Here is a 15,946-nt window from a genome sequence, read left to right as displayed (position 1 = left end):
CATATTAATAGTACCCAAACTATCACCACGATCATTGGCAATTTGTCTTTGAGTAATAGATGTGTTCTGAGAAAGAGTACATGTTTTTGAATGCTTTTGTGGAGATGTATCCATTTTATAGCTACATAAAATGAGTAAAACACTACAAATGTCAACTTGTTTACACTACTAAAAGAACAACATGAGAACAACAAAACCAAAAATATTAAACCAAAACCAAAATTATTGTGAACTGAACCAAAAACCAAACCAAATCCAAAAACTTGACTAAAATTCGGCTTGTTCGGATTAATTTGTTCACTACTGTACTTAGAGATATACATACAAAATGAATCTAATAGCCATTTCTGTATTTTGTAAAGTGCACCTAAAAATGTAAACTATATCATTATAAATGACAGAATCCATTACCTACCAAACAACCATTTAATTCTATGTTAACTACATCTAGCGAACTGCCACCTATGAGTCAACCACCAAATCATATTCATTTTTCTACTTAAGTGTAAATATTTACAAATCATATTAATAATAACTGGAGATTGATGATCATCAGCAGGAATCAGAGACAACTTCTAATATATTAAATTATTTTTTACTCAGATAATGTGAAAAACATACCTTAAATTGGTCCCCATGTTCAACCTTTTTTGTAAGAGCCCCAATTCTGTCATCTCCACCACACACCGTTAAATTAGTTGCTCTACTTACTAATTTATCATTTCCTCCTGCATGGTCCCTAGAGAGAGAGAGAGAGAGAAATTGCAAAAGTAATCACTGGCTTATTTAATGAACAAAGAAAATATTACTAAATTAATTAAACATATATTGCAGTGCTACAAATATGGCTTGAAGTACTGCTATTAATATTCAGTATCTCAATTTTTATCTTCAATTTGGTTAAATAACAGTATTCTCCATTTAGAGGAAAAAAAATTGTAGTGATTATAACGTTATTTAATTTTATTATACAATAAATTTAGAAAATGGAATAAGTTAAATTTGATGATAACAATAATAATAAAATATAAGTGCATGTATTTTGCAATATAAAATTATTGCAATAATAAAATACAAGTGCATGTGGTCCTGTGGAAATGGTATTGCATCCATAGTACAGGCTGCCAAGAAAGTCCATAGTAAGTTTGATTCTAGTTTTCAGCTAGAAACTTTTTTCTAAGCATTTCTTTGACCAGTTTTTCAAGTAAGTAACTTAACCTCTGGCTTGGGCAAGTAGGGTTTTTTTCTTCTAGAAACTCAGAAGTGTTTCATCCTGTAAATTCAAAAAAATCAACCACAGAACTCGGACTATTTCAGGCAATAATATATAATGTTAAAATCGTTGATAGTCTTAGGCTAGTATATTGCTATTATGATGATATGGCATGCTAATAAAGAATATACAAAAAATGCTTTTGTGACCTTTCCTTTTGCAAGAAAATATGCATGTTAAAATAAACTGTAAATTACATTGATTTTAAACAAAATTTGAAGAATTTAATGAAAAATTCAAAACAGAAAATTTCTTTTTCAGAAACCCACTCAAAAAAAAAATATTAACAAATATCTCTTACATTTTAACAAGGGGGAAAAATCTTCAAAAATTATAAGAAAAACAATTCAGTTGAAAAACATTTTATTTTGCAGTCTATTCTAAACCCTATCTTTGTAATCATAGCTCATTAACTTATAACAGTGCTTGTAATGCTTGTGTGTTGATTGTGGGGGATAGGGGGGGTTAATGCTTTACATTATTCTTTCAAGTGTGTATAATGCTGTGCATTATGGAAAGGGCCACTACTCAGACAGATTTTGACCTTTATTGAGGTACTATTAAGGTGTGGGGTAATTCTCCAAAAACTGAGTGATCCACAAGATCAGTAAATCTCACTGAGTGACCCAAAGGGATCAATCCTAAACTCTCATTGGTGGTTCTCCTTAGTAGGCAAAACCTGTGACCAAGCAGAATTGCTCTACTCCTCTGAATCAAGTCCAATTCTGAACATTATTAAAATGTCATCAGTGGGAGTCAGACCCAGAAGAGATATCAAGGTTGAAGTAATGCAGAAGTCATAATTTCCTGTATACAAGTAATGAAAGGGTGTAACACTTATTATTAAAACACTCTGGATTAGAGCTAGCTGTTGAAAGTTCTTTCACTTGGTTATAAATTAAATTAAAAATCCCCAAAAATTTTCTTGTTTAATCTTTTATTCAAGTGTAAACAAACAAAGTTTGCAAAAAGTATCTTCACAACTAAGCTAGAGACCAATAACTTCACATTAATTGCCTTAGTATCCCATAATGTTGAAAGTTTATTTTTCACTTGGTTAGACTATAATAAATTTAGTTTAATCCTTTATCCAAGTGTGAGCAAACAAAGTTTGCGCCTGAAAGTATCTTCAGGACTGGGGTAAGGTGGTACAACACCAGGAAACTCGTTGCAAAGGTGGAGCAAGCTAACATCCCATAATGCAAAACACATCTCCTTGCAGATATGTATAATGTTATGCATTAAGGGAAGGGCCACTACCCAGACAAGTTATCTTGTCTGGGTAGTGGCCCTTTTTGGCATATATATTTTGGCAACTCCTATAGGTAGAGATGACCTTGCTAATGCTTCTGCCTGGCAACTCCACTTGGGCCCGGCTCCCACTGAAGAGACTTCAATAAAGGTCGAAACTAGTTTGGGTAGTGGCTCTTCCCTTAATGCATAACATTATACATATCCGCAAGGAGATGTGTTTTGCATTATGGGAGATACTGAGATAGGACTGCTGTTAGCTTGCTCCACCTTTGCAACGAATTGCATGGTGTTGTACCACCTTACCCCAGTCCTGAAGATACTTTCCGGCGCAAACTTTGTTTGCTCACACTTGGATAAAGGATTAAACTAAATCTATTATATCCCATAATGCAAAGCACATCCTTACAGGTGTGTATAATGCAATGCATTATGGGAAGGGCCACTACCCAGACCAGTTTCAATCTTTATTGAGGTCTTATCAGTGGGAGCCAGACCCAGAAGTATAAGCAAACTTAGTTTGCTTACACTTAGCCATTTACACTTAGGTAAATTTTTTAGGAAGTCATTCTAAGTAACACTCCTCATTCCTGTGTTTCTTAATATTGTAATTACTTAAATATTTAAATTTATTTTTCTGAATTCTGATAGTTGTAGAAGAAGTTATCCACCAATAGCTGATAGCATATATTGCCATGCACTTGCAATTTTAAGTGTTGTTCTTACTGTGTTAGCTCTTTTCAACTGTACTGACATTGGCAAAGCCAAAAATTCTACATATAATAAACATTTTCCTAGCATAAGTGTTATTCTATTACTGTATAATAATTATTATGTCATCCACTTACAATTTTTTATGCCTCATTACTGTTAAACTACTGTTCAATAGAGGGCATAATAATGGATGATAGTTCTGAATGCTCATGAAAATATTGGGAGAAGAGACAATGGGAAAACTGTCTAGGAGATGATTCTAGCCTTTTCTGGCATAATCACATCACTTCTATAGCATTCTGAAGAGTCTGTGGGAGAGACAGAGAGGGGGGGGGTCATCAATCAACAAAAGAGGGGTGATATGATTGAGACTTCTGTGGAATTTTTCATTTTATGGAGGATGGGAAAAGGATGTTGAAAATAAAAGCATCAAGAAGGGGATGAGAGCTAGATTTTTCTCTCATAGAGTGGTGCATGTAGGTAGTGTGAATGAATTCAAGAACATATATGACTGGTAGTTTAACTCCTTCCAGGTAATATGTGGCATCGCTCTCTCGATGAGTCCCTGAAGGTCTCTCTCTCTCTCTCAATAATAATGAATACTCTGCAAATGGCACAGATTTTTGTCATGAAACACAAACACATATTACTGAATGACAAAGTGAACATGAAATAAACCATATTGTTTCAAGACTGGTTTATTTCATATTCACTTTGTCATTCAGTAATATGTGTTTGAGACTGATTAATTGCCCTTAAAAGACCACATAAAGTTTCTGCTCATCATAACAAGAATAAAACTCTGGTCTTTTCCAATCTGGTGTGAATGTCCCATCATTCTTCCAACTGAATTATGTATCAAACTAAGTTATTATCAATAATAACAATCAATAACACTTTTTTTGCTTCTTCTGAACTCTCATACGAATTTATGCACATCTTTATGCTGGAACATGGTTAGTAAAAACGAGTCCATATCTTGAAGAGAAACATTATTATTAGCTTTGCTTCTTTCTCCAAATGTTTATAAAACCACCTCCGTATGTCTGAAATCTGTTTCTTACTCTGCTGTTTAGACCTGAAACAAGAACAAAAACAGATATCTTTTTTTTTTCTTCTTCTTCATGTCAGTTGCCCTCTCTAATGATACAAAAAATTCCACCACTTTCTTTCCTACTAATTCCTATTTCATCCATCATTCTACTTGGATTGCCTGTCATTTAAGAAATTTATCCTTGTTTAGTGTTGTCCACTATAACCAATCTTTCTTGTTGCCTATACAATAACTATAATTAAATCACTAAGGCAAACACTATATCCTTCAAGCATTATATTTCTCAGCCTGTTTTTCAGATCAGAACCATATGACTTGGTCGTGTCATGTAGTTCAGGTACTTTGATAGTTCACTGTGCTTTGATAATTTAAAAATAAAAATTAGAACTATCAGTAATTATAATGCTAATGTTATTTACAAAGAAATATTGTAACAATATATTTCTTACAAGATAAATGGAAATTCAAGAATATGATACCAAACTCTTAAACTGAGAAAGTGATTGTAAACCAATTCAAACTTAACTTTTATTCACTTTGAAATGAACAAGAATATAGAAATGGACCAAAAATATAGAAAGTAAAAGTTAATGATGTGTAAATGAGATTTACTTTTTCCCACTGAAATAAAAAAAGAAGAAAACAATATTTTAGAAATAATATATGACGATAAATATATCTCCATGGATGAGTAGCTACACCAATCCACCAATGCCTGAGAAAGAGACCAGAGACCCAGGTTCAAATCCCATTTGTTACTTTAATAGATCTCTTAACTAATAATAAATTTAGTTTAATCCTTTATCCAAGTGTAAGCAAACAAAGTTTGCACCTGAAGTATCTTCAGGACTAAGGTAACCCGTGGTAAAGGTGGACCAAGCTCTCCTCACTCCATGTCTTAGTATCAATTATAATGTATATAATAGTATCTTATTATAATGCAAAGCACATCTCCTTGTCGACATGTATAATGCTATGCATTAAGGGAAGGGCCACTACCCAGACCGGTTTCGACCTTTACTGAATGTTCGAGTACAGGTCAAAGTCCAAAAACTCAGCATTGTTCCCTTCAGTAACAGGCTCACCCTGCCACTGAGAACTCTCAGAACCGGTTGGCTCTACACTGTGGCAGGCTCACCCCACGACCGAGCAGAGCCGCTCATATCTCATCCGAGGGGTAACAGCAACAGCCATGCCTCAGTTAACTTCATGGACTACAGCATTGCCATTCATTACCCAGGACCTAGGTGACAGCAACAGCCGAGCCTCAGTTAAAACTTCATGGGCTACAGCACTGCCATTCATCACCCAAGCTTCCAACCAGTTTCGACCTTTATTGAGGTCTTGTCAGTGGGAGCCAGACCCAGAGGTGGTGATACTAAGATGGAAGCAATGGAGAAGTTATATTTACCTATACGAGTTGCCAAAAGGTGTCTCACTTTATTATTAAATTACTCTGGATTTAGTGAAAGATGTTGAAAGTTTTTTCCCACTTGGTTAGACTATAATAAATTTTGTTTAATCCTTTATCCAAGTGTAAGCAAACAAAGTTTGCACCTGAAGTATCTTCAGGACTAAGACAACTCATGGTAAAGGTGGACCAAGCTCTCATCACTCCTTGTATCATCACTTAGTATCACCACCTCTGGGTCTGGCTCCCACTGACGAGACCTCAATAAAGGTTGAAACCGGTCTGGGCAGTGGCCCTTCCCTTAATGCATAGCATTATACATGTCCACAAGGAGATGTGCTTTGTATTATGGGAGATACTAAGACAAGGAGTGATGAGAGCTTGGTCCACCTTTACCATGAGTTGCCTTAGTCCTGAAGATACTTCAGATGCAAACTAAATTTATTATAGTCTAACCAAGTGGGAAAAAACTTCCAACATCTTAACTCAAGACTAAGTTAGCTGTTTTTAGATGCAGTGTTGTTTATATTTCCCTAGTAACTCAAAGTTTTCCCAGCTGAAAACAAGCAGCAAATTCACATCACTGACAAACAGACTATGAAAACAAAATTAATCATGCTAGCCTAGCACAACTTCAGCTGCAGCTTATATATCCAAGTTTCTTGGTTATAACAAACCTAAATGTATAGAGATGACAATAATACTAATTAAATTTATTATTACTAATATTAAATAAACTTTTATAAATTATATTACACAAATAAAAATTATTTTTTTCTTTCTTAAAATTAAAAAATAAAACATTTGGAAATTAAAATCCATAAGTGTACCAGTGATGATGGGTTGTAAGTACTGTTGTCAGTTTGACTCCTTGTTTATTTACAGCCTGCAAAACCTAAAAACAATAAATAAATATGTTGTAAAACAGAAAATGTATCAGATTGCAGTTATAACTATTATAACTACCTGTTATAAATATAAGCTATTAAGAATATAAAGTGTTATCTTATATAACTGAATAATGACAATAAAAATTATTTTACCACTGACTTATCATTTACCAATTACCAATATCATTACCAATGGCTATTTGCATTATAATTAGCCTCTTCTTGCAACTTAACACAATGAAGAAATCTAAATAAATACAGCAATTTAGTGTCACAAATAGTTTTTAGAGAATTTACAAACTAATTGAAAAGTCTTGCTCAATGTCTCACAGTGGAAACTATTTGAAGCTCACACCACAAAAAAAAAATTTAAAAATTCAATGCAGCAAAATGCATTTACTAGCACAGTGACATCAAAAAACCTATGTATCAAACTTGTTCTTATGATAAAAGCAGAGAGTTGTAAGTTAATCTGGGTAAGAGCTATAGTTGGAAAAGATGTTGCTATAGTAATAAACATGAAACAAGGTGATTTACCTACTTTTGCAGCCACAAAACCTGGGAGAAATAATAACTGTAGGAAGAGATTATAACCAAGAGGGAAGGATAGCTCTATCTAATATTTACAATTAGAGTAGTTGGTTTTTCTGCTTCTCTATTAGCTTCTATATACAAGTGACCCAGTCTTGAAGTGACTTCACATGCAAACTTTGTTTGCTTACACTTGGATAAAGGATGAAACCAAGAATATACTTTCTTGGCATCTTTAATTTCTGGTATAACCAAGTGAAAAAACTTTAAACATCTATCTCTAATCCAGAGTATTTTAGTAATACGGTTTAACACCTTTTGGCTACTTCATGTTCATCAAATTCCTGTCATGTACTCTCAAGGGATGTACAGAATATGATAGTACTACATGAAAAATTTACATCATTACTAATTTTCTATCTATAATTTTCCTCCAAATCAGTCTGTTACCTCTCAAGACTCCAACATTATCAGATCTTATATTTCTATCACCAGAGTTAAAGATCGGTACTATCAACATAAGAAGCCTGAATGGCAAAGAAATGGAGCTAGCTGAGGAATTAGATAAGTACCAGATCGAAATAATAGGGGTGACTGAAACAAAAAAGACAAAAACTGGTGAGATCTTTCTGAGCAATAAATACAAAATGTTATATTCAGGCAAACAATCAAGGAAAAGAAGGAGTAGCCATAATATTCAACACAAAATACGAGGCTAATCTTCTTGAATGGCAGTCAGTCTCAAGTAGAGTAATGTGGGCAAATATGAGAATGGGGAACTGGACAATGAGACTCATTTGTGCCTATGGTCCCACAGAAGGTTCTACTAAGGTAGAAGTGGAGGAATTTTTTGAGGCTTTAGAAAAAGCAACTGACACAATGAAAAAGGAAAAGTTGGTCCTTGTTGGGGAGATCTAAATAGCAGAGTAGGAAATGATTGTGAGACATACAAAAATATTTCTTTCATTTGTTTTTCATGTTGATTTTATTTTACTGGTGCTAGTGGTGATTTCGCTCCCAATAGCACTGTTTTTTTTTTTTTTTTTTTTTTTTTTTTGTAAGTAAATATTAATATTACTTTTGGCAGTATCACAGCTGCAATTTCATAGAGGTTCAAATAGAGCATTTGTTGGTGATGTAGTTCATAAGCTCAGAAGAGTTTATGGACTATGAAGAACCATCTTATGCTAATAAAGCTTCCAAATCAAGAGCGATAGGCATGAAACTGAAATAATGGAAAGCAACTATAAAAAACTCGAGAACAGTTTACAAGAAGTAGGCTACACAACTGCTTAGATTGAAGACCTTATCAGGTTCATCCAAAATTTAATTTATTTAATATATATTTTTGATCTCAGTTAGTTTTGATGATGCCCTTTGGCTGGAAAGACCTGGGTTAGAATCCCATCTAGGATGTGAAGAACCTTTACAGTGCTTTTCAACTGAAGGTGAGTTAACCAGTCTCATACAGACATGGCAGAGTTTTTCCTCATGGAAACTTGGGTTTTTCATTCCACAAAGCAGTAAACTGGCCATTACAGCACATGCAATTAACAGACATAATACACAGGCAGCATAGCCTGAGTTGCTTCGGCCATTAATCCAAACCAAATCTATTTTTGGTCCCCTTTCTCAATCTCTATGTGGTTACACAATATGCACAAAACACAAAAGCATTACTTCTCTCTGTTTTTTGTGGAGGCTTTCCAGTTGTAAAACCTGTTGAACAAATAATTTAAAAGCAGTGTTACCTTCTTTGTACATTCCTTGAGATGTCATCTCTTATCTTGCTCTGCTGTCATAGTAACAATTTCCTTATTAGTTAAAACACTTAGCATTCACTAGAACACTAGCCTTTCCATTATTTCTCCTGCTAATACCACTCTACTTGCTTGTCTGGTTGAATAACATCTCTGCTGTTCACTAACTAAAGAATTGCAAAAGTCTAGCAGTGGACAATTTTTGTCACCCACTATGAGACCACTATCCTGCCTACTGGATGTTTTAAAACTTTTCCTAGATCATCTGTGAACTTTTTTGTGTGTGTGGGATATATACTAAAACTCTGTAACTAAATTGACCTTTTTTTTTTAACTTGTCGAGTTAAAGACTGGATTCCCCCCCCCTCCCCTGTCAATTTCTCTTTCCATAATCAATCTTGTCATTGTCATTCTTTGTTTACCAACACATCACATCATGGCTGTAAAACTTTTGATCACTCACTTGCTTATGTAGCTTTAATATTTCTTTGTCTACTGTCATTGTCTAATTTCAGTATTCATTCATTTACACCTGCCATCATTATTATTATTATCATTATTATTATTATAATAATTGCACCCTCCATGGAGTCAGCAGACACATTATGGGAGTTTCATTCAACTGGCAACATATTTATCATACTGAATCTTAAAATCCTTAACACTCTTTGGATTAACAACACATTCTGATAATGCATTCCATTCACTAACAATTCTCCATGTAAAAAATCTACTCCCCACACCCCTCTTCACCACACTCTTATTCATTAGCCAAACTTAACTGATATTTTTATCTTGAAATGTTCTTCCTAACTCTCCAGAACTATTAATTAGCTTCTCACTTGTTCCTCATGCCATTTTATGTTTCCAAGTCATCTCGTGTCCATGATTATTTTCTAATCTACTGTTCCACATAAACATATTTCTTTTTCCTTGCTGAAATATGCATGTTTGGCCATCTTCTATGTTCATTATCATTAACAGGAAGCTGACCACTTAAGGCACTTTTAATTTTTTTTTTTTTTTTGGATTTTTTAAACTTAAATTTAATTTAATTCATACTGCATTTCTTACTTACTTAGCAACTGTTAGAGCAAATGAGTTCACTATAATGACTGGAAAAATGTAGGTTCAAATCTCATTTAGGACACAAACCTAGATTCTTCATAAGGTTATTCCACCTATCATCTGAAAGTGAGTTTGCTGGTCTCCTACAGAGGTAAGCAACATGAAGGTTTTTTCATTCCTACAAAACTGGATAGAACACACACACACAAACAAATTAATAGCCACAATGTATTGGCCTCATAGTCTTAGTTGCTTCATCCCTAATTCTAAACAATCAACCAGTGAAAAATTCCAGACAAAACTTTCTACCATACAGCAACCTTTCCAATATAAAAAAAAAAAAAATCAGCTAACGCCTTTTTATTCCCGTATACGGGAGTAGGCAAGGCCATTTAGCCCTATCTAACTTTTGGAGACTGAGTGGGTAGTTCAATCTCCCCTGGTACCCAATCAGAGACAGATGGCCCAAGGCTATCACTAATTAAGCGGTATGCAGTGAAGAGAGATGGCTCAAATGTGCCGCCATCTAGTGGTCCTTAACCCTAACACAATATATTTTTTTTAATGTCTGAAATAATGTGGGTTTCTTTCCAATATGACATTCATTAAACTATATAAATAAAATACCTTATCAGGTTCAACTGGATCAACAATAGCTGCTTCCTTTGTATCTTCATCTATCAACAGATACATATAATTGTCTTCGAGAGCAGGCAGAAGATGGATCTTCATATCTACTTGAGCTATACTGCACTCCTGACTATGGAATCTTGATGAGGAGATAATTGGTAACCACACTAAAAATAAATTTCCTATTTAAATGCTAATTCATGTTTATATTAATATTATATAAAAGTATGTAATAATTTAATCTCTTCATGGATATATATATATATATATATATATATACCGAGTGATCCAAAAGTAACAGAAAAAGTAAAAATTCAATAATTCGAAAAGTATAGACAGTAGAACAATGCGGTTTTCACAGAAATGCACAGAAAGACATGGGATTTTTTTTAATAACGAAAAATTTTATTACCAGAATAGTTACGTTTGCCACCGACAGGTGGCGATTCAGTTGTGCTAGTAGTTTTGTGCAGTGGTGCAGCACAGTTCGCAACGCAGCTAGGATTACAAATGTTCAATGTGACGGCCGTCATTCATGAGAATGGACGTCAGACATGGCACGACACCCTGCACAGCATCGAAGAGGGTTTCAGCTGTAATTTCTGTCACATGATGCCAAATAGCTTCTTTCAACATGGCCAATGACGTCAGCCGACCTCTGTACACCTGTGACTTCAAGTAGCCCCATAACCAAAAGTCACAAGGTGCAAGGTCTGGAGATCATGGTGGCCATTCGTGTGGGAAAGAGCGACTGAGGACACGGTCATCGACAAATGTTGATCGCAGCAGGTGCTGGACAGGACCTGTGATGTGCGGAGGTGCTCCATCCTGCATGAATGTTACACTATGGAGCGCTTGCCTCTTTTGCAAGGAGGGAATGATGCTGTCTCTTAAAAGCGCTGCATAACGCTCACCTGTGACAGAAACAGTTAGAAATGTACTGCTGTGAACTTCCTCAAAGAAAAAGGGGCCTATAATTAATGATGCAGTGAACCCACATCATCCTGTCACCTTTGGCTGATGCAAAGGGGTTTCCACAATCGCGTGTGGATTCTCTCTCGCCCAGATGCAGCAGCTGTGCACATTTACACTTCCATTAGGCGAAAAGTGCGCCTCGTCAGTCCACAGGACATTTGACAGCCAGTCCGCATTGTTTTCCATCTGGTGAAAAGCCCAATTTGCAAATTCATGACGTCTCTCAAAATCGGTTGGTTTCAGTTCCTGTACGTGCTGGATTTTGTAAGGATACCTCTTAAGGATGATCCTGAGTGATCACCACACAGTCCCGTACGAAATGCCAGTTCGTCTTGAAATTTCATGCGCACTGCATTCCCCATGTGCAGAAGCTGCTGATTGTGTCGGTCTCGTGTTCGACCTCATGCACAATTGCAATAGTTTTTTTAGGTCTCCCGCTTCTTGCACGTGCTTCCAAACTGCCTGTGTCCTCAAACCTTTTCATCATAGCTATCAGTGAGGAACAAGACATCGGTCCCTTTCCACTTCTAATACCCCACATCGAACGATAGGTGCGCAAAACCACACTTGCACATTCGGAGTTCTGATAATACAGCTTAACTAAAAGTGCTTTATCTCGTAACGATAACATGCCTCACCTTGGCAGAACGTTTAACTTCAGTAATAAACGTTAAATGCTGAAAGTTTAACTTCAGTATTCACTACATCTGAAATTTACGTACCTCACGGTTTAAACAGTGACAGGTAGCAGCTCCGGAACCACTACAGCACCACCTGTTCATGACAAATGTAACTATTCTGGTAATAAAATTTTTCGTTATTAAAAAAAACCCCATGTCTTTCTGTGAAAACCGCATCGTGCTACTGTCTATACTTTTAAAATTATTGAATTTTTACTTTTTCTGCGACTTTTGGATCACACACACACACACACACACACACACACACACACACACACACACACACACACACACACACACACACACACACACACACACAAGGGTTGTTTGAAAAGTTTGGTAAATTTTCAATAGATGGCGAAACAATTCGTTCATTCATATTGGTGTCGGCATGTATCATCTTTTACATGACCCATGGCAAAATTTTAACCACATGCAACGTGCAGTTCTCATTTGGCAAACATTTAAAACTCCATTTTATGAAAAATGTGTGTTTGCATTTTCCATAAAAATGGAAAAAAACAAGTTTCGTACAGTGATAAAAGACTTTTATTTGAAGAAATGGACGGCCATGCAGATCAAAGCCGAGTTAGTTAGATGCAGTTCATAGGGACTCTGCACCAGCATGACCGACTATTTATTTTTGGATAAAGAGTTTAAACGTGGTCTTAAGTCCATCGAAGATGAAGCATGCTCTGGACGTCCAACTGAGGTCAATACGAAGAAAATAATTGACAAAATCCATGGTATCGCTATGCAAGACCGCCAAGCGAAAGTGCGTGCATGAGATTGTAGGCATCTCAACTGAACAGGTGTATAATATCCTGCACGTAAAATTGCATATGAAAAAGTTGTGTGCGCAATGGGTGCTGCGATTGTTGACTGTCGATTAAAAATCGCATGTGAAGAGACATTTCAACGCAATGTTTGGCAATATCTAATCACAATTCGCAGGATTTTTTGCATCAATTCGTGACTGTAGACAAAACTTGGATCCACCACTACACACCTGAGTCTAAGCAGCAGTCAAAAGTGGACAATGCCCAGTGAAAGAGCACCGAAAAAAGCGAAGACCGTTTCATCAGCTGGGAAGGTGATAGCCACTGTTTTTTTGGGATTCCCAAGGAATTATCATGATAGACTATTTGGAAAAGGATAAGACAATAACAGGAGTCTATTATGCATCATTGTTGGACTGTTTAAAAGAAGAACTGAAGAAAAAACAGCCAAGGGTGCACAAAAAAGTGCTCTTTCATCAAGACAATGCACCATCCCACACATCGGCCATCGCAATGGCAAAATTGCACGAATTGAGGTTAGAATTGGTTCCATGTTCACCATATTCTCCGGACTTGGCCCCGTGTGATTACTTCTTGTTCCCAAACTTAAAAATTTGGCTCGGTGGGAAAAATTTTTCTTCGAACAAGTATGTCATCAAGGCTGTCAATGACTATTGAAAGTTTATTTTTCACTTGGTTAGAGTATAATAAATTTAGTTTAATACTGGGGTAAGGTGATACAGCACCATGGTGCTGTATCACCTTACCCCAGTCCTGAAGATACTTCAGGCGCAAACTTTGTTTGCTCACACTTGGATAAAGGATTAAACTAAATTTATTATATGTCAATGACTATTTTGCACAATTTGACAAATCCTACTTTTTAGACGGGATGAAAAAAATTGGAAACTTGCTGGACCAAATGTGTAGACCTCAATGGTGACTATGCTGAGAAATAAAGGTGATTTTTTTCCAAAAAAAATGTGTTTAACTTATTTTTTACCAAACTTTTCAAACAACCCTCATATATATATATATATATAGCCTATACAAGCAAATGATACTGTTCTGCTTTGAAATCATAAAAAGACTATATGAATCAACATACTGAAGACAATTATTACATTAATAATGATTTACAATTGGAAAAGAAGCTACAGCAGTTCAAAAACATGAATCATATGAAAAAATGTTTGACTTCTTAATCACAGGAATATATAAAAATTTTAAAGAATAGAAATTATCATATTTTATTATATATTTCAGTTAGAACTGTATCAAAAAAAAAAAAAAAAAAAAAAAAAAAAAAAAAAAAAAAAAAAGATCATAAACTTTAACCCTTGATTTCATTTTAACATGACAAGCCTCCATACTCACTGGAGTCTCGAGCCCGGATAAAATGGGAGGGGGGGGGGGGAAGTGATGGTGAAACAGCTTCTTTAACACAACTGTAAAAATCTCACCAGGAATACTTTGTGGACACAAAGTCACCTACAGTAGGAAACGACTGAAAGGGAAAACAAGTCAGTCAGTCGGTACACCACTCGTTTTACGGACTCTTTGATTTGAAAGTCTTGCTGTTATTGTTATGTTAACTGTTATTGGTCCAGCAGAATGTTGGACCAACAGAAATTGCATAAGAATAATTTATCAGCACATCTCTGACCAACCAATTATACTTCTCCATGTCTCTAAACCACTTTGTACCACTAGAAACTTATTTCTTAATTAAATCATTTATTTCACACTTTTATATCTGTTTCATTGATACTAGTAAACTAGTACTGAATTATTATACTAATGTACATGGGCTGTTCAATAAGTAATAAGACTAATTTTACTGGCGAAACCACTTATCACAATATTAATTTCTGTGGAATAAAGAAATGTTACTGTATGTATTAACGAAAGAGATTGATAGATGGCGTATACGGGCTGATGTGCCAGAGTGTCATGTGACTAAACGCAAGTGCTCATCGGCGTGCCTATGAGGTGCGACCAGTCTTCGAAATGGAAGCGTCCTTGGAACAGCATTATGCGATTAAATTTTGTGTCCGTTTGCAAAAATTGGCATCGGACACTTTTAACATGATACACGAAGCTTTCCACGATGAAGCAATGTCGAGGGCAAGTGTTTTTCGCTGACATAAAACTTTTAAGGAAGAAACTTTCAAGGCAAAATGTGGAAGATCTTGAACGTGAGGGAAGACCTTCAACGTCCATCACAGAGACAATGATCAACACAGCAGCGATTATCATCAAGCACGTCAAAAGGAAGCGTCCATTGCTGAAGAATGGCTTCTTATTGAACCACGATAATGCAAGGCCACATATTGTTGGCCTTGCATTATCGTGGTGCAATAACACACAGATATCCTACCACATCCTCCATACAGTCCTGATCTCGCACCATGCGATTTCTGGCTGTTTCCTCAGCTCAAGAAACCACTAAGAGGCCGCCATTTCGAAAGCAACAAAGCATGTGTAAAAGCTGCAGAGGCGGTTTTGAAAGCACTCTCAAAAACCGGACTCTCACATGTGTTTAAGAAGTGGACGCAATGTTGGGACAAATGCATCGCGTCTCACAGTAGTTACTTCGAAAAAGACCATGTAAATGATGATGATTAAAGGTAATCTGTTTTCTGTATAAATATGGTCTTATTACTTATTGAACAGCCTATGTATAATAATTCATTTATTATTATACATAGATATTATAAATGTGAATTAAGTGAATTAATCACTTAATTCACATTTAATTAAACAAGGTATAAATACAAAAGTGTACAATAAATGATTTAATTATTATTATTATGATCTGACTTCCATGAAGTCAGAGACTCATCATGGGAGGTACACACTTGCACACAATGTTCATCCAACCATGACTTAAATTGATTCAATGCATCAACATTCACAACACACACTCA

General features: G+C 35.5%; 1 protein-coding gene across 3 annotated transcripts in view; it reads right to left on the bottom strand.

Moving 5' to 3' along the window:
* tzn (hydroxyacylglutathione hydrolase tenzing norgay) overlaps positions 1-15,946 on the bottom strand; it is an 85,338-nt gene that overhangs the window by 39,293 nt on the left and 30,099 nt on the right. For all 3 annotated transcript variants that reach the window (XM_090411698.1, XM_090411697.1, XM_090411699.1), the window contains exons 2-4: positions 10,580-10,749; positions 6,534-6,598; positions 622-739 (exon numbers count right to left, since the gene is read on the bottom strand). In XM_090411698.1, the coding sequence (XP_090267824.1) occupies positions 622-739; positions 6,534-6,598; positions 10,580-10,684 (288 nt within the window). In that variant the 5' untranslated portion in view covers positions 10,685-10,749. The remainder of the gene's footprint in view (positions 1-621; positions 740-6,533; positions 6,599-10,579; positions 10,750-15,946) is intronic.

This window comes from Typopeltis vanoorti, chromosome 21, assembly GCF_054136105.1.
Source record: "Typopeltis vanoorti isolate ZY-2024b chromosome 21, IOZ_Tvanoo_1.0, whole genome shotgun sequence".
Lineage (NCBI taxonomy): Eukaryota > Metazoa > Arthropoda > Arachnida > Uropygi > Thelyphonidae > Typopeltis > Typopeltis vanoorti.
Note: the sequence above shows the minus strand (reverse complement) of the source record. Positions and strands in the feature narration are given on the sequence as shown.